General features: G+C 41.0%; 1 protein-coding gene across 3 annotated transcripts in view; it reads right to left on the bottom strand.

The window, feature by feature from the left end:
- shtn3 (shootin 3) overlaps positions 1-18937 on the bottom strand; it is a 72840-nt gene that overhangs the window by 10947 nt on the left and 42956 nt on the right. For all 3 annotated transcript variants that reach the window (XM_015952056.3, XM_015952063.3, XM_054739390.2), the window contains 7 exons: positions 18676-18773; positions 18479-18560; positions 16258-16352; positions 15481-15627; positions 12604-12757; positions 3047-3206; positions 2445-2509 (listed from right to left, as the gene is read on the bottom strand). In XM_015952056.3, coding sequence (XP_015807542.3) covers positions 2445-2509; positions 3047-3206; positions 12604-12757; positions 15481-15627; positions 16258-16352; positions 18479-18560; positions 18676-18773 — 801 coding nt within the window. The remainder of the gene's footprint in view (positions 1-2444; positions 2510-3046; positions 3207-12603; positions 12758-15480; positions 15628-16257; positions 16353-18478; positions 18561-18675; positions 18774-18937) is intronic.

Below are 18937 nucleotides of genomic sequence, written 5' to 3'. Positions count from 1 at the left end.
ATAAAAAAACGATCCTAACAGGAGTCGATCTCCAGACTCCCTGGTGAAAGTCACACGTGCTAACCAGTCAGCCAAACAGGCATCTCCCTTGTCCAAGTAGCCAGGGCGCAAGATCAACCGGGTCACAGTGACAGGACACACACTGTCACAGACGCATGACATTCTGTCTCAACCTGTCCCCCTGCTGATATTCTGCATCCCGTATTCTGCGCTTCAGGCTGTGTGTGTGTGTGTGTGTGTGTGTGTGTGTGTGTGTGTGCGCGCGCGCGTGAGTGTGTGCACGTGCACGCGTGTGTGCATGTGAGGGGTCTTGTTCTGTGTGAAAACGAAGCAGTACAAGTGATAATGCTGAAGGATTTCATAATTTTATCCTGCTCAGTAGCAGCACCGCAGGTGCTCTCCATGTCCAACATGTGCATAAGCCAGGTCCTTAGTCAACTTAAAGATGCGCACATTTTCCCGCTAAGTTTTCTTTCATAAATCCAGAAATTTGCGTGGAAAGTTGCTTACGCAGTTTTCCGACCCCATTTTGTGTGTAAGCAAGCTTGATAAATGAGGTCCCTGCTCATTAGCTAATGCTGCCCCAAATGAAGTTGTTAAAATTATACTAAGAGAAACATTTGTTTGAAATGGTAAAACGTCTTAAAAACTCTTTTTTTGTTAACAGACATTATAAAACCAAAGCTGATTGAACTCAGATTTGACTAAATCTTTTAACTCACTGGTCAACTGCTTTAGGGATTTTATCTTTATGAAATTATCACTAAACTTAACATAAACAATATACTAAAAATCTTAATAATATAAATATGTTACTTTACAATTACGTTACAATATTTTTATTAATGTTTTTGGCTTTGTCAGGCCTCCATAAGTTTCCTCAGCCTTCAGCACCGTGGACAGTGCCAGCAAGCTCCCGTTTCAGCACCACGGAGAGAGGCACACTGCTGAGCAGGACCAGCTGAAGCACCAGCTGTTAAAAGTTTGTAATACACTGCTCAAGTCTAAAGGGGTGAGCTTTTCGGTCATTCAGGGGGTGCAGAGCCATTCTATTTTACCCTTGGCTGTGGCTTGTGTGCTATTAGAAGACCTTGTTGTTAGAGAACTTATAGCATTGAGACTCCTTAGTTTAATGTTGCCATTTTGACAACTGTTTAGTTTTGTGTGCAGTTTCTTTAGATTTAGTTCCTCTTTAGTGTTTGACCTAGTTTCCACCAGTGTGAGTAGTTTTTCAGTTCCGGCTTTTGTGTTTAAGTTATCTTAGACTTTCCTGTTATAGTGTAGAAAAGTGCCTTTAGTTCAGAGCCATAATTGCCATTGAGGGTTTATCCAGCATTTTGTGTTTAGTTAATTAGTCAAGTTGGTTTTCTCCCAGTCGAGTAAACTTTTGTTACACTAAACAATTTACTTGTTGCTAAGACCTCGGTTCATTCTTTTTAATTTAATTTCCTGTGTTGGTCCCTCCTTGAGCTCCTAGACATGAGGGGGCGTAACAGTATTGTTATGAGTTTACATGGTATTATAACCCCTACTGACCCAAATTAATCAGAGATAAACTGGCCAGGGCTATAGAGGTTCCGATGGAGCGTGGCAAGACCAACATGCAGAGCAAAATCATCTTGCTTCTGCTACAGTCGTCCATATTTCTAGGCTAACAAACAGAACTTTGGAAAGAAGTCAGACTCCTTATCTGGAAGCACATTTTAGGTCATCCTAATGAAATGTAACTGAACTTAACTGAAAAGGCCAGAAAAACTACAAATTACTTTGTGCAGGGTAAACAATTGTTTCACGTTAAAGCTGCCATGAAAAATCTGGAAAACAAATCGGCTTCAATACTTCTATTTTCACACCTCATTTAGCTATAAATATATTGTGGAGATTTTTGTTTATTTTGCTTGTTTTTTTAAATGGTTCTCTCACAAATGTCTTAAAACCTCTGCCAATAGCACGATTCCAATTGAAAGCAACTATTAGACCATCCAGTTGTCGGTCTCACCAAACCGAACCACTTCTGCAATTCCCTGCTTCTTCCATTCGTTATGCACTAGCATATTTAGCAAGTGAACACCGCTGGTGTGAGAGCTTCTTTGCTCAACAATATCAGAGAAGGAGAAACAGCCAGCTGCTACCACTTTAAAATGTAGGACAAAGTACCAGAGTCCTAAAAAGAAAAACATCATTTGAAGCCGCGAACAAGAAATGACGTTTGGACCCAGTAAACTGTGACTGATGTTTAGCGCTATCTTGTTTCCTCTGGCATCGGGGGTGTCAGGTTCAAGCAGAAGTGTCTCAGGGAAGATACCCGAGGGGAGGGGTGAACCTTCCGTGACCATGTTTGCGTTCAAAGCCTAGCTCGTTCTGAAGACTCGCTATAGCAGCTTAAATAATAATTCATATATTTGAAAACAGGGGTCCATGTACAAATCTAAAAAATTTCTCACCTGGAGTCTGCTCCACTTTGACCTTGGAGACTTTAGAGGACTTCCTCATGATGGCTATCAGAGAGCTTTGGTAGAAGCAGAAGTAAAAAAAAATGTTTTACTATTTTTTATTCAATCCTTCCTTACATTTAGTTTGTATTCATCTTAAAGAGCAAGTCACCCCCAAATCTAATTTTTTTTTCTGATAAACTTTATGAATGTGTGTCTAATCGTGCTGCAGACATGTGTAGCCAATAGTCTTGCACTTTAGTGCATTTTAGTTAAAATGTAAATTTTCTGCCTAAAACTGTCAGTGTTGTGCTGCTGTCAGGTAAAAAGTCTGCACTGCAGTTAAATTTAAATCTGCCATCGCTATTGGCTAAGAGGTGCCTTAGAATGTTAGCTGGTACAATATGATGTCACAATGTCGTTGTGAGCCTGTGTGTGTGTGTGTGTGTGTATTTGTTTGCGGCTCCGCCCTCTCGGTCTGCTAGGCAACAGCATTTGTTGCATTTTTCAAACAGGAAGTGGGAGTGGAGTAACACTCTGGTAGGGGGTGACTTGCTCTTTAAATGAGATTTTTAGCTCGAATGCAGTATCCGCAGGAGGAAATTTCCTCTCACCTGAGGGGGTTCAATCTGGATGAAGGAGGAGGTGGGGGAGGGGGAGGAGGAGGTGGAGGGGGTGGAGGTGGCTGTGGGGGAGGTGCAGGAGGCGGAGCGACCCCAGGTGCTGGGGAAGGGGTGGCTGTCAGCTGTATCTGGGTCTCCTGGAGTTCTTGGACTGTGGAGATAAAACAATTCAAATCAAAACATCTGCAAGAAAAACAGTCACAGCAGCTGTTTTACTAAAATCACACTTCAAACACACCAAGTTAGTCATCTTTTACTCCAGAGCATCGACCCAAAGCACCCTTATTGAGTTACCCTTCTGGACAGTAAACAAGCTTTGTTTTGTTGTTTAACAGCTGAACCAGGTGGTGGTTTTGCCTCAGAAATCATGTGACCTAATTAAAGAAAACTTGACAGATGCCACACTGAAGCATGAAGGGTTCGTTGCCAGGTTTCTCTGTAGCAGATGGGTCAGTAATTTGTGTCAGGGGTGGAATAATGATACAAAAGCAAATAAGGAGTGAAAAATATCTGGATTTCACTTATAAATGTGCTATTTTTTGTTTGCATCAATCATGTCTTGCTAATCCTGTGTGCCGAAAGTTATAAATACTTACAAAGTGTAAAATACAGGTTAGGATTCATTAGCATTTACATCCACAATCATGATCTTACATTTCCATATCTCGCACGCACGCACGCACGCGCACACGCACGCACGCACACGCACACACGCACGCACACACACACACACACACACACACACACACACACACACACACGCACACACACACACACACACACACACACACACACACACACACACAATCCAAATGATCCACAAAACAACATAATCTACAAATGTCATGCTTTTTGTTTTGACGCAGAGCATTTCCTCCCATTCAGAAGAATCTCACAGACATCTTGAGGATGAATTGTTAATGCTTTTTCTTTTTTTTTTTTACAAAGCACAAGTAAAGGTGACAGAACAAGGGCAAAATAATGATTATGATGCCTTTAGAAATAGGCCTTCAACAATACTCATTCATGACCACTCACACACTGTCCAGCATATCTTAGACAATGTCATTTCTTATTCTAAACACGCAACACACATTTTTACTCCCACTGCCTGTTTGGATGTTTGGGCGTCTGTAGCAGCTCCTGTCTGATTTTAAAGGTAGGGAACTTTGTACCTTTAGAGACCAGCATCTATTTAATTATATAAATATGTACATTAAAATAAACACACGCAAACACAGAAACAACATTTGCCCAAAATCCTTAAAAACAACCAGGATGGACCTGAATCTTTAAAAATAACAAACAAAGAATAAAATTTAAAAAGTGCATCAAAGGAATAACAAGAGGCTCTGCAATCTACAAACACACAAGATCCTCAGTTAAGACCACAAGTGCAGGTTTTAACACCAGGGAGCATAAATCTACAACCAGGCAGAAGGAGAATGAACTCATCAAATAAAGGATGGATGTCATCATGGCAGATGGAGCTGACCAGCTGCTGCACCTTTCTGGTGTACAGCACCTCCAACCCCATCTGAGGCTCACCAATCAGCCAGCCTATTTAAAAAACACTGGTTCAATGAGTTCATTTCCTCCAGGTGACATTAAATAAAAGTCAAAACTGACTCAATAAAACTCTGGAAAAAACCCTGTCAGTTGTTTTTTCAGTGGAAAAAGGAGCCAACCTCCATAGACACCGGTGTCCTTGCTTGTGTGAAGGATAGATCAAATAGAAAAGCAATGTTATTGAGTTGGGGTCTATGTGTATCTTAAATTTAAATGTCGCGATCTGCTATCAAGTCAGGTCAAGGCTCTTGATCAGGGTTGGGCATCGAGCAACGAGCATCGATTGGAACCGGTGTTACATTGATATATGTGCTCCCCTCGAGATCAGTTTCTTTTGCACCCAGCTGCTAGAGGAAATGACCCAATCACAAAAAATAACCCTCACCCTCACCCTTACCTTAACCTTAACCAACCTGTCACCAAAACTGTATGTTTTGCATAAATAACATTTTTGCAAATATTATGTGTAGCACAATTTTTATGTTTGTTCCAGGGTTATGGTGAGGGTAAGGGTTGGGGTAAGGGTTTTGTAATGTCCAGCAATGGTCAGTTTTTAGGTACAGCTTGACCGTTAAACATCTGGTCAAAAAGGAGACACAAGACTGCATGTGTCCCCTTTAAATTGGCCTGCCTTCATCCCATCTGCTGGAGCTGAGTCTCTGCAGCTCTGAACACATGATAACGACATGTCAACATAACATTCTCTCCTCAAGGTCCAATCTTTCAGGTCTTCATGCCTCCATATAAGGAACACTCGCAGCCCGCATTAGTTGCTACGTCAAGGAATGATTTCCTAAATCAGATATGAACTTCTACAACTTATAAGCAAGATAATCATTAAATAAATGTTTGTTTATTGCTACTTATAATAATTGTAATATAATGGAATGTTTAATTAATCTGTGCTCAATGACTGCAGTGATTGAAATATGTTTCAGCATGTTTATATGGCAAGGTCATCACCATTTGCTCTCACACAAGGACAAAGTAAGGTTAAGTTAAACTCTGACACATAAATAGTCGTTTACCCCAGTCAGAGCCTCCGTATCAAAGACGGCGTGTTTCTGAGTTGTCTTGGTAATGTTTCTCAAACTTGTCAACCTTTGGTTGGCTACACAAATCATAACATGAGAACATCAAAACTGGATCACTCTCAGGATCTCTGAGTTCTTGAGAAAGCTTCAGACCGTCCACCTGACGCAAAACCCTCTTTAACCATCAAAGCTTTTGACATGTCGTCAAAATCTTTTTGCACCTGCAAAACTGATACCGAAACAGTTCCTGCAAAACAAGCTGATATTGTTTAGACTCCTTAAGAGTCCCAGACGCGTAGTTCCATCTGTCTGTTGTGACCTGGAGACAACTCTTAACTCATTCACTGCCAGCCATTTCCTGATCACTAATGGCCTTCGCTGCCAGCGTTTCTCACCGTTTTTACTGTTTAAGAGTCACAGAACGTTGCGCGCTAGGATGATGTCGATGCCAAAACAACCAAACAAAGAGGAGACTCACCTCTTACATCAGGAAGAAGCCGCGTGTTTCGAGCGTTATCCATTCTTTCATAATCCGTTGTCGAATTGTGATCGGCAGACGCTTTTCCGGTTCGCGCCTCACTTTTTTTTTACAGGAACGGCCCAAAACGATCTCCAAACACATGGATGTGTTGCTTCCTGATCATGTGATCTGTGACATATAAAGATCGGCTTCAGGGCTGAGATGTTTGTTCTCTCAGCGCGGGGGCTCGTTCCGATGCTCAAACAGTAAAAAAATGCAAATGACAACTTTAGTCGTCATTGGCAGTGAACGGTTGGATCTAAAATGACGACTTCAGTCGTCAATGGCAGTGAATGAGTTAAGACCTAAGATCTGGGGCCGCAGTTTCTTCTACGGACCTCGGTGCCTGGAAGTCCGAGGACTCCAACATTCAGGATCTATCACGAGGGTCTTCAAGTGGATACGTAGACATGATAGATTGCGTCTGATGTGCTTTTGATAACAACCAACTTCATAGCTTTACGCAAACCAAATTCTTTTACATCCAGAACTCAGCTCTCCTAGATAAGGAAGTTCTGACTAACATCGCATTCACACATAGGTTTCATACATCACATCTAGTTCCATCCATCACCGTCGATGCTTAGTTAACTTGTCATGTTTTAATTGCTGGTAAAATAAATTCTTACTTTTATAAACCTGACTCTTTTCTGAATAAAAACGAAGTGTGTACAATCCCCTAATGAATAAAGAATCCTAGAATCTTCTGATTAAACACACACAGACCAAGCAGGGTTGATATTCTATATTTAAATAGGGTATCACAGCTTAGTGGTCATAAGTAGAGGTAATATATATATATTGAGCTCTTAAAGCACTCAATTTACCAAACCCTACAGTTAGGACACACATTTTTTGCGAGTGGATGGTTCAAACTCTCAGCTGGGTGCAAAAGAAACAGATCTCGAGGGGGGAGCACATATCTACGTAACACCATCCCTCCTCCCCCCACCCGGTGCACAGCGGCCAAATATAAATAAAATGCGTCTGCCGAACTTTTACTCTGTGACGTAAACTTTAACTCCTGCAGCGTAGAGGAAACTTGTTAAAATATGTCAACACGGTGGATTTACCAGAAGCTTTAAAGAACATACTCGGGATGGTGTGAGGTGAGTTTGTCTCACTGCAGAAATAAAAACACACATGGAGCGTCACTAGTCAGACGCAGCCGCTCACCAACACTCGTGTGTGTGTGAGCGCGAGCGTCAGAAGGCTGAACAATAACCTTTAGAATAATTAAATTCATCATGCTAGAGCAGCTTCTCTGTGGTGGACCACACCAGCTTCTGCCACAATAAATAATAATAATAATAATAATAAATCACACACAAAGTTTTAAACATTTCAATTTCCTTTTTGAACTATTTCTGTTGAGAGTTTTAATGTTTAAAATCTGTTAGATTGTTACTGACAGCAGCTACATTTAAGTGTCACTTTCTGTTCTGACTAAATGCTGCTGCATGGAGGTGTAGTTCTCAGTAGAGCCCTGCACGGGCCTAAAATCTGAGCCCGTGTCCGGCCCGGCCCGAGGGGGTGGAGCCCCAGCCCGACCCGAGCCCGACTTTTTTTTAACCTTTCATAATGTTTTAGCGTGATAGAATGCTCCGCATTCTAATTATCTGTGAGAAGCGTTCTGCAGTAAAAAAATAAAAAATAAAAGAAAGAAAAACAGCATTCAATGCAGCTTTTTTTCCTAACAGAGCGTATTTTTCGAGCGGCAGATGAAATTTACGAACACTATATTAATTGGATGTGTTTGTAAATTTAATCTGCTCTGAAAATACGCTCTTGTGCAATTAGAAAAAAAAGCAGCATTCTAATTTTCTAACTGCGAGCGCATTTTCACAGCGGCAGATTAAATAAACGCCCCCAATTAATATAGCATTTGTAAATTTAATCTGCCAAAAACCCAGCAATGAATAATGTCTTTTTTTTTAACTGCAGAGCGAATTTATTCACAGAAAAATAGAATGCTGCCATTTTCATGAGAATAAACGAATGGTTTCTGACATCAAAGTGGACATAAAATGGCATATTAGAATAGGGGCACACGTTTCAATCAGCAGTTTGAGAATTCGTTTATATAGGCACATTTATAAACCACACAGACCTAAACTGAGCTAACGGTGCCGGTGTTTGAGAAGCAGGCAGGTGCTGCTGCGTTTAAGTGTTTCAGTTTTTTTTATGAATTCGATTATAAATAAAGGCGCCCGGCCCGTGTCCGAGGTAATTACACAGTCGTTGGCCTGAAGCCCGGCCCTCCAGTGCAGGGCTCTAGTTCTCAGTCATCCTGGACATGATCGTCCTGAGAGTTTTAGCTGAAAACAGCTGGACCTTTCTGGATATGTTGGAGACACTTAGCCTCTCATCCCAGAGGCTTCTTCCAGACTTTGGTTGTGGTCAGAAACAAACACACTGGTTGTGCTGCAAGTCTTTTTTTCTCCAAAACATGTTTTTGTCTAAATGAAGGTGATGTTGTTGTTCATAGAATTAAAATTTAATCTACAATCCTGTGGTTAGCTAGCTCATGTAAAACATGTCATGTTTTGAAAGAATCGGAATCGGGAATCGATAGGAACCGGAATCAAACGAGGAATTGGAATCAGAATCGTTCAAAATCAAACGATGCCCAGCCCTAGTCAGGACGTGGCAAAACAAGAAGACAGGCAGATGCTTTAACTGCTAGACTACCAAGACCAATTTAACAATTCAATCGTCATTCTCTGTCTGCGTTAGTATGGAGTCATATTGTGCTGCAAGTAGGGCTGCTCAATTAATCGAATTTTAATCACGATTACGATCTGAGTTTTGAACGATTATAAAAAACAAAACAAGCCGATTATTTGCTCCTCCCGCTTGCGCTGCCCTGAGTTGCAAATGAAGCGCTCCTCCACAGTGTTGCCAACTTAGCGACTTTGACGCTATTTCTAGCAGCTTTTCAGACCCCCTTCTTGACTTTTTAATCCTAAAAGTACCTAGCGAACACCTCAGAAACATCTCTGGTAACCCTTAGCTACTTTCTGGATAACGGTCGTCGACATTTCCTGCAGGTTAGCTAAACACTCCGCCTGCACTCCGGACCGTTCTTCACAACATTAGGAAAGGGAATGATGCAGTGATGTGTCGGTCGCTAAAGACAGCTCTCGGAGCCGGCTCCCTGTTGGATTAACCAGAGTGAGTGACACACACACCGTACCTGCGGACTCCTGAGCAGCTAAAAACAGCTAAATGTGCGCGTGCAGCGTGCTAAACACACGTGCAGCTTGCCCGATTGCTGTGAGATCGGGTTGGGGGGTGGGGGGTGCAGCTGTGGTTGGGACAATTTTTACATTAACTGATGGGCCTGTAAATAAATAGTTTATAAATAAGGTAGAAATAAGTTCCTCACGCTGATAAATAACTAACCTCTCTGAGGACACGGTGCTCCTACAGCACCTTGACACAACTCAATAAATGTTATGCAAAATTTTGTGAACATCAATTTATTTGCATTTATTTGTTATAAATGCCACTGTATAATTCTTGCTGTCAGTATTTGCAAGATATTGGTATTTGGTTCTGTACTGGTTAGACTTAAATGAGTTAAACCAAGGTCTATAGCCCTTGGGTCATAGACTATGAGCTATAAGTATATTGGTCTTTTTATACTGGGAATCAGGAGTTATTTTAGTGATCATCTTGTTTCTTATTTTTGTCCTAATTGTGCCCTGAGCAGTTTTATGACTGAATAAAAACAAATAAAATCATCATAAATTGAAAAATCGTCCTAAATAATTGTGATCTCAATTTCAGTCACAAAAATCGTGATTATTATTTTTGCCATAATCGAGCAGCCCTAGCTGCAAGTCTTTTTTTTTTTTTCTCCAAAACATATTTTCGTCTAAATGAAGGTGATGTTATTTGCAGCGGAAATCCAAATTATTCTCAGATTAACTTTTGTCGGGCTTACACGACGAAGAACAATACCAATTTCACACCATTTTTCTTTCTTTCATACTCAGCAGCAAATGGGGGGGGGGGGGGGGGGGGGATTTGAAACTGGCTTACCTTCCCCAGGGACATACATTTTACCAAGTGACTTGTTTTTCTCTTCTGTACCAGTTGGAGAAGCAGGACGAATTTGAAATTGGTCTGTTTTACATCAACCTGTTAAAACTGAACTTTTTCTCAAGATGGGGCTAGTCATAAAACTTCTCTTTAGTTCCCTCTGGGAGCTTCAAGACTTGAGTCTGTATAAACAAAATTCTGTTTATCTACAATCAAAGAAGGTGTTTAGGTAAATGTTTAAACGCTTATCAGTTACAAACCTAAATGCTTGTTTGTGTTCCTCTTTCATGTTAAACATCTGTCACTTTTGTTTCACCAGTTAAAATTCATGCTAACAATAATACAGTCAAGCTTAAGACATGAATTTAATTCATTTCTGTTTAAAGTAATACTTTTTGAGGCCTTATGTGGATAACTTTGGTAAATTGTGATTATGGACCTTTCGTTGTTGGAAAGGTAGAGTTTATTTGAAAGAGCCACAGTGCCATCCAGTGGTTAATGAGTGAAATACATGTGGGTGTGACCAAGAAAGGTTATAAAGGCCACAGTCCAAACCTCGTGTCGGCAGAAAAAAGAAGGAAAAGACGCCTTAAGCAACTCCTTGCTGGCTTTCCATCTGGCCTAGCAAAGCCGTCGCTCTCAAAAGTTATGGTAAAACTCAGACTCCGTTGTTTTGTTTTGATCTTCAACGTGAAACCGGAAGTCGGCTTGATCCGGTCGAGTTTTCACATTAGGAGTTAAAACTAGTTTGGAGCAGTTTTTCTGATTTGACTTTGTTTTGGATAATTTGAACCCGCAATCTGAATCCTACATTTTGGGTACAGCTGAAGGAACCGAAAGTCAAGCCACAATAGAGGAGCACATCATCCTCCACTCCACAGATGCCGTTGACCTACTCTGGGGGCCAACATCCTACCGTCCTAGAAGGCTTCACCCAAGAGAGGACACCTACGACTATTTCAGCCCTTTTGGTCACCCTTTTGGCGACGGAAAACAGGTCTGTGAGACAGTCCCCCCGGCTGACTTTTCTGCTAAGTCGATTCGTGACTTCAGATTATCCCATTTTCATGGTGTGTTTTATTTAGATCCAAATTCACGTTTAGCTCTTAAGATTTACCTTTTTTTGCCGCAACGAATCCTTATTTGCACACACACACACACACACACACACACACACACACACACACACACACACACACACACACACACACACACACACACACACACACACACACACACACACACACACACACACACACACACACTTTGTTCCCCATTCAGAAATTATTCCCCATTTTACTATAATCTTGTGTGTCACCAAATTTCCACCTTATTACAGATCAGTTATTTCATGTCACTGCTATAAAGCTTCGGGTTCGTGCAATGTACCTGTTCCAAGTTCACACTAAAAAGACTTGGTGGTGCCCCGAGTAATTAATATAAGATTATAAACGACTAAACAAGCAAAATCTACAACACATTTGATACATATAGATAAAAATCTATATTTATTGCTACATATTGTTCGTAGAATTAAAATTCATGTTGAAGTTGAGATTATTTCATCAAGTAGGACCTGTGGTTAGCTGGATTATATAAAACACGTCATGTCTTCAAAGAATCGTAAATCGATAGGAACCGGAATTGAAACAAGGAATTGTAATCGGAATTGCCATCGTTCAATATCAAACGATGCCCAACCCTAACCTTGATGCTGTTTTTCATTGAGAAGATCAGAGCAGCTGGCCACTCTCGGCTCGTAAATCTCTATTGTTTACCTGCTTTCTGAGTTTTACATCAACAGTGCTGTAATACAACACCAACTCTTTGTTGATCTTAAGCATAAAACACTTTTTTTCAGACAATATCCTTTCATCAGTACCTGGAGGACCAAGAATACCAAATTAGGTACAGCATGTTAATCAGCAACCACATATTTAAAGCCTCACAGCTGTTTCAGATAAACAGTGCTGGCTGCAATAACAGATGCTTAATCTTAAAGAACTTGGACCTGCAAAAATCATGATTGGGGCATCCCTCAACATCTAAATAACGGGTTGCCCAATCCTGGTCCTGGAGGGCCAGTATCCAGCATGTTTTAGTTTTAACTCTGCTTCAACACACATGATTTCTATCAGCAGGTGATTAGCGGGCTTCTGCAGAGCCTGATGAGCTGCACAGATTATTTTACCACTGAAGTGTGTTGGAGCAGTGAAACCACAAAATATGCTGGATACCGGTCCTCCAGGACCAGGATTGGGCAACCCGTTATTTAGATTACTTCCTGTTGCTATGGATTCTTTAGTCTCTCACAGCCTGCCACCGACCCCCTTCAACATCACCTGCTGTTGTAAATATTTCGGAGTTTTCTCGCCCACCTCTTTTACGCAGCTCCTCGTTCTTTTTCTCTGCCTGCTCTAGTCGTCCCTCCACTTCCTTCTTCTCCTCCTCCAGCAATTCCAGCTGTCTCCGGAGGTTGTCCAGCTGTTTCTGCACACAGTTTTCCTGCAGCTGAGCCTCCAGGCTCTGCACCTACACCCACACACGCACACACAAAACACAGACAGAGTGTAATTAACAATGCAGCAACACAAGCTGAAGACAGCTACATACATTTTGTTGTTGAATATCAAAAACATGTCAAGTGATAGAAACAACTGCTACGATTTGGGTTTGGTACGACAGACTGGAGTTAGCTGTGGTCATGCTATTACATTCAGTTTGTATCAGCTTGAATTCAAGACAAACAATGTGTTTTCTTTGTTTTAATGAAACAAAGAGTTAAAAATAACCTAATTTCAGTGCAACTCACATGCTATAAAGCTTCAGCTGAACGTTGTTAGTAGAGCAAAAACACCAGTTATCTCCAAACTTTTGAAAAATGCAACAGTTCAGATGTTTTGACCTCGTTGTTTCACAAATCTGAGAAGTTTGACCTTTTAAATAAATGTTTAAAGGTCTAAATAATTATTTTCTCACCTCTTGTATTGTCTCTGGTCATATGACACTTTAAAAATTATAGCTGTACAAGAAAATGTGCTTATGTAACGTCACAAAATGACCTGATTTTAAGACTCACAGGTCAGATACACAGCTTGGGTCACCTTGGCCTGGCTACTGCTCCAATCTGCAATAGAGTCCTTCACAGCAGACTCAAAGTCTGCTACCACCCCTTTAATCTGACTGCCAGCCCTTATCTGACTGCTATTCCTCCACAGGAAGAAAAGGACACTTCAAGATTAAAAGAATAATTTTTAATAAACTCTTTATACTGTCTATTACAATGTTCATAAATAATCATCAGGGTTCATTATAACTGTGGTAATTACTGAAATGAATTATTATTCTTTGGTTAATAATTATTTATGATAATCAGTAATGGGTAACAGTGACAAGAAGAATCATCTGCACTTATACACAATCATACAGGACACAGTAAACTAGGTTAAAAGTAACTTGCATCACATGTCTTTTCTCATCCACCAGAACCTTCTATCTTTGGGAAGGCGTGTTCTGAGGGTTTTGTTAAATCTTCCTCTTCACGTCAAAACCTGATTCGTTAGAATAGGAAATAGCCATCTTATAAAACAGAACTCTCGTCACTTTCGAGTGTGTTCTAGAGAAGGTTGGGACGGCCGCCCAAACGCTCTTTAACCAACAAGCAATCCTTGCCACGCTGGCAAGTTTGCGTCCATCCGAGCCAACACTAACAAACTGCAGAACAAAGCTGACGCTACGAGATTCCTTAAGAATCTGCTCAGACGCAAACCAATTCCACACCTGTGTGCCTGCGGTATCTCTAGGACCGGAACGAGTCGGTACCACGGGTCTTCTCTACCGGACCGAGTACCCTGAGGCTGATCAACATCCTCCCTTGACCTCCGGATCCACCCAAGAGGGTCGTCTGACGGTGAGGTAGGCACAGATTGTGTCTGAATGCTTTCTGATAACAACAACTTAGTTAGTTGCAACCAAATTCCTTTTCACCCAGAACGCGTCCTCCTGCAAGATACACGTTCTGAGACACCATGCATTCACCCGCAAGCAAAACACACTTCATCTTAGATTCATCCAACACAGGGGTTGCCTTTTAATACCAAAGCTTTTATAAATTGTCTTTTATATTGTCATGTTTAAATTGATTAATAATAAATTTCTTAACTGTTTAAACTTGACTCGTCATTGAAATAAACACAGAGTGGGTGTATATTGATCACTGAACAAAGATCTTTAGAGCTTTTGAATTAACAAATAACCTTTGCTAATAAATTACATTTTTAAAAATAGATATTTTACTCTTTTGATTAAACAGAGACCAAGCAAGTTGGTGTATGAATTTATATCTATTATATACATATATCCTTATATGCATATATGCATTTAATTTCACGCGTCAATATGTTTGATCTTCTTAGGAACTAAACATAAGCTGATAGCAACAGCCTTTAATTCCTAGATATGTAGTTCATTAACCGCTACAGTTATAATAATGAAAGTTTGCATTTTTTTGCAGGGGTCATGTTGAGCAGGAAGCTTTTTGTCTTTGTAATGCACCACTGACATATTTGTAAAGAGTTGTTCAATAATATTGAAGTGTTGAGACATTTGAGAGACTGGAGCTGTTTAAGAGAGCAGAAACAAACTTGTTAGTCATTGGCTGTCGGGGTGGAGTCCTGAAGGACAGAGACTCCATTCTCTGAACCAAAGCCACTCAGGAAGCTCTTTACGATGAGTAAACACAGGAATGGTTTAGGACTTTTACACAGAAACACACCTCACAAAGGCTGAACTTTAGGAACTGATACAAATATTCCCTCAAAACTAAAGTGCAATGAACAGCGTTGCCTCCATGTTTAAACACAATATTGTAAAAGCATTACATGTGGCAATGAAGCTCCTTTTAAGACAACCGGTCTTGTTTTGTTTTCCACGTTTTCTAAAACGTTTGTGCTATTTTTAGATCCTTTTGACATTTTCTTGTTTTCGCTTCAAGCTTTGCTTTGTTTTTTAACTGATTCTTCAACTGTTTCACACATGTCCAAACATTTTAAATGCCACATGCTTAGATTAAAAAGGAAAATACTTCTAGAGCTTGTTTTTTTTCTTGTTTAGTTTTAAAAAAATGAATATGACACCGTCTCATTGTGACCGTGAGCTTTCTGTTACTGGAAGTGGGTGGAAACACGACATAAGATGACAAATCCTGACAAAAGTGAGGCTGGAGGAAAACGAGAACATTTTTTGTGAGTTTTTACTTTTTGCTGATGCTGCAGACGCTCCTCCTCTAGGGTTTTAGTGATGGCAGATACATCTTCCAGAGCTTTGAGCAGCTGTATGCTGGGCTCAGCACTCTGCAGCAGCAACATGCTCTGCCTGTTGGCCTCCTTCTGTTTAACCAGCATCTGACAAACACAAAGAAGGAAGCATGAGATGAGGGAGAAATAGGGATAGTTATTTTTACACATTTCATTATGAATAAATCCTGGAGGATTTTTACTTTTCAAGTCAGAAAAAGCAGGTTGGTTTTTTAAAATCAGCCACAAGGTTATAAACACATCAGTTAGCAGCATGGTAAAGCTTCTCCCAGTAAGAACTTTTCCCAGAAAGAAAAGGTTTTATTGATCTGTTGAAAAAGACAAAGCAGTTATCTTGTCCCCAAAGACTAAGTAGAAACCTCAAAGAAGATCAACATCACAGACTTTTCTCCTTGAGTTTTAAGGCCTTTCTATTCTTGGGTCACCCACTGCTGGATGGTGAAATGTGGGTGAGGATTTTAAGTAAACTCACGGATCATCTTCACCAAATAAGCATCTACAGCTGATTCAATTCCTAATCAGCTCTTTCACACAGAAATGGAAACATCTCAGTCAGTTTTAGTAGCTGTAAGTAGCTGAGAGTCCCTCACAAAACACACTGAGTACTAGCAGATTGTGCACGATAATATTAGAAAGATATTTTCCAGATTTGACCAAATCCACTACACTCTCACAATTTTTAAAAGCTAAGAGTTCCTTCGGGCATTTCATCTTTACCTCGTGTGCAAACGTCTCAGCCTTGACTCTGAGGTTTTGCTCCAAGTCCAGCTGCTCCTTCATGCCATCGTACTCCTTAGCTGCCATCATGGAGACTGTGGACAGAAAGACATTATAATCATTTTTAACAAATCCCACAGCTCATGAATATCTAAACTTTAACCGGTTTCTCGTGTAATTCTGCAGTAGGGTTATTTACAACATAAAGTAAAGGAATTCTTTATTTAATTTGATGTCTCTTAGAAGGGCACATTTTACTTTTAAAGGTGCAATGTGTTAGCCTGGCCTGCCAGACTCCTCCTCTGTTTAATTCTGCACAGAGAAAGGGTCTGGGAACTCTCCTATTCAAATAACCCCACCCCCTGAGAACTCTAACCGAGCCAATCAGCGCTGAGTAGCGTACGCCACACACCATAATGCCGAGTTGGCCAAACATGCGACTGAAGCGGAGTTCGTTGCGTCTCTTTCCTCTGGTCTAAATGACTTGGACACGTCTTACAACAACAACAAGTAGAAGCGCTAAAAGCCCTGTTTCTAAAGAAAGATGTTTGCGCCGTCACCAGACTCCATTTTTGACTACAGCTAAAAAACTCATTGTGGACGTCACACACAGCGACAGTCAGTTTCTCATAAACAAAGAAGACTGCGGCGGAGTTCGCAACGGCTCTTTCCTCCACCTCTACCACGAGTAGAAGCGCTAAAAGAATTTCTTGTAAAAAATATATATATATGTTTGCGCCGTTGCAGATGCCCTTTTATTACTACAGCTAGAAAACGACACCGTTGCGCGGTACAGTCGGCATTTCCGTCTTTTTTCTGATTGGTTACTTTTGAGCTGCCTAGTCCCGCCCTCAAGTGCCTCTCTGCCTGTGAGTTACCAGACTCTTTCTCTGTGCAGAATTAAACAGAGGACGAGTCTGGCAGGCCAGGCTAGCAATGTGTAAGATTGAAGTATAAATGGTAAATGGCCTGTATTTGATATAAGTAGCGCCTTCTAGAGTCCTGGAACCCCCCAAGGCGCTTTACAACACAATCAGTCATTCACCCATTCACACACACATTCACACACTGGTGGTGATGAGCTACGATGTAGCCACAGCTGCCCTGGGGCACACTGACAGAGGCGAGGCTTCCGAGCACTGGCGCCACCGGTCCCTCCGACCACCACCAGCAGGCAAAGTGGGTTAAGTGTCTTGCCCAAGGACACAGCAACAGACTGAGCGGGGCTCGAACCTGCAACCTTCCGATTACGGGGCGAGCACTTAACTCCTGTGCCACCATCGCTCCTGTGGTCAAATGTGGGTACTGCAGCCCATTTCTCTAAATAAAAAGTTACTCTCTCACTGCCGTTCATGAGCTTCATGGCTGTTGTCAGTTACGTATCAGTGCCAGAAGATTCTAGACGACAATTAACTCATTTGCTGCCAGCCGTTTCCTGATTGGTAAAGCCCTTCACTGCCAGTGTTTCTCACCATTTTTACAGTTATTTTAAGAGTCACAGCACATTGCGCGCAAGGATGATGTAGACGCCAAAACAACCAAAACAAAGGGGAGACTCACCTCTTACATCAGGAAGAATCCGCACATTTCAAGCATTATTTGTTCTTTCATAATCTGTTGTTGAATTGTGATCGGCAGAAGCTTTTCCGGTTCGCACCTCCCTTTTTTTACAGCAGCGGCTCAAAACGATCTCCTAACACATGGATATTCTGCTTCCTGATCACGTGACGCGTGACGTATGTGGATGAAGATCGGCTTTAGAGCTGAGATGTTTGTTCTCACAGTGCGGGGGCTTGTTCTGATGCCCACATAGAAAAAAATGCAAATGACGACTTTAGTCGTCAATGGCAGTGAATGAGTTAAAGACGAGTTGTCCACAGTAAGTTGATAGATAGATAAATACATTGATGTGTCTGGTGTTGGCACTCTTGGGTGTTTTACAGTGGGGAGCGCTTACGACACTTATCACAGTAATATTTCTGCCGCATTACAGGAAGTGTGGTTGTTTGTCATCCTGCTGGTAGCTTGCTGTTAATGTTCTGAACAACTCATTAAAGGAAGTAAAATGCCACGATAGTAGAGAAAAATAAAAGGATGCCGTGGCATCTTAGGGGTACAAGACATAACTTCTATATCCGAAACAGTGAATGAGGTTTTTTTAAGCATAAACCAATTTTTTTTCCCCTGTTATTTACTGACATGTTATTGTATTGTAACTCACCTCTGTTAAATCTCTTGATGTTTTTTCTTTGCTGTTCGACAGTTTCATGAAGATCCTTCATCTCTGCCTGCTTTGTCTCTGACTGCCAGCATAAATATAAAACACCAAAGACAAGATTAGTCTGAAGAAACAAAGAAAATCTGCATCGAAAGGATTTTAATATGGGTCAGGAAGTTTAGGTGTGAGTCTTTCCTCACCTGCGTTGTCAGTTCTTCGATCTGTCGCTGCTGTTCATGAATCTGACAGACAAAATTTTTCTTCTCCTCCAACAAACTGTTCACCGTCTCTCTCAGATCTGAGCAAACAAAGTAAGAAATATATGTTTTTATTAAACTCACTCCAGGTTTGTCCTTTGTTTTTCATTTAATTTAAATGGATTTAAACGTGCAAGGCATCCCCAAAGACACCTGCTTCTGTAAACACAGATACGCACGTTGTTAGAAAACTGGCATAAATCAC

Source organism: Nothobranchius furzeri, chromosome 1 (assembly GCF_043380555.1).
Source record: "Nothobranchius furzeri strain GRZ-AD chromosome 1, NfurGRZ-RIMD1, whole genome shotgun sequence".
NCBI classification, from domain to species: domain Eukaryota; kingdom Metazoa; phylum Chordata; class Actinopteri; order Cyprinodontiformes; family Nothobranchiidae; genus Nothobranchius; species Nothobranchius furzeri.
This window is presented reverse-complemented; position numbering and strand designations above follow the sequence as displayed.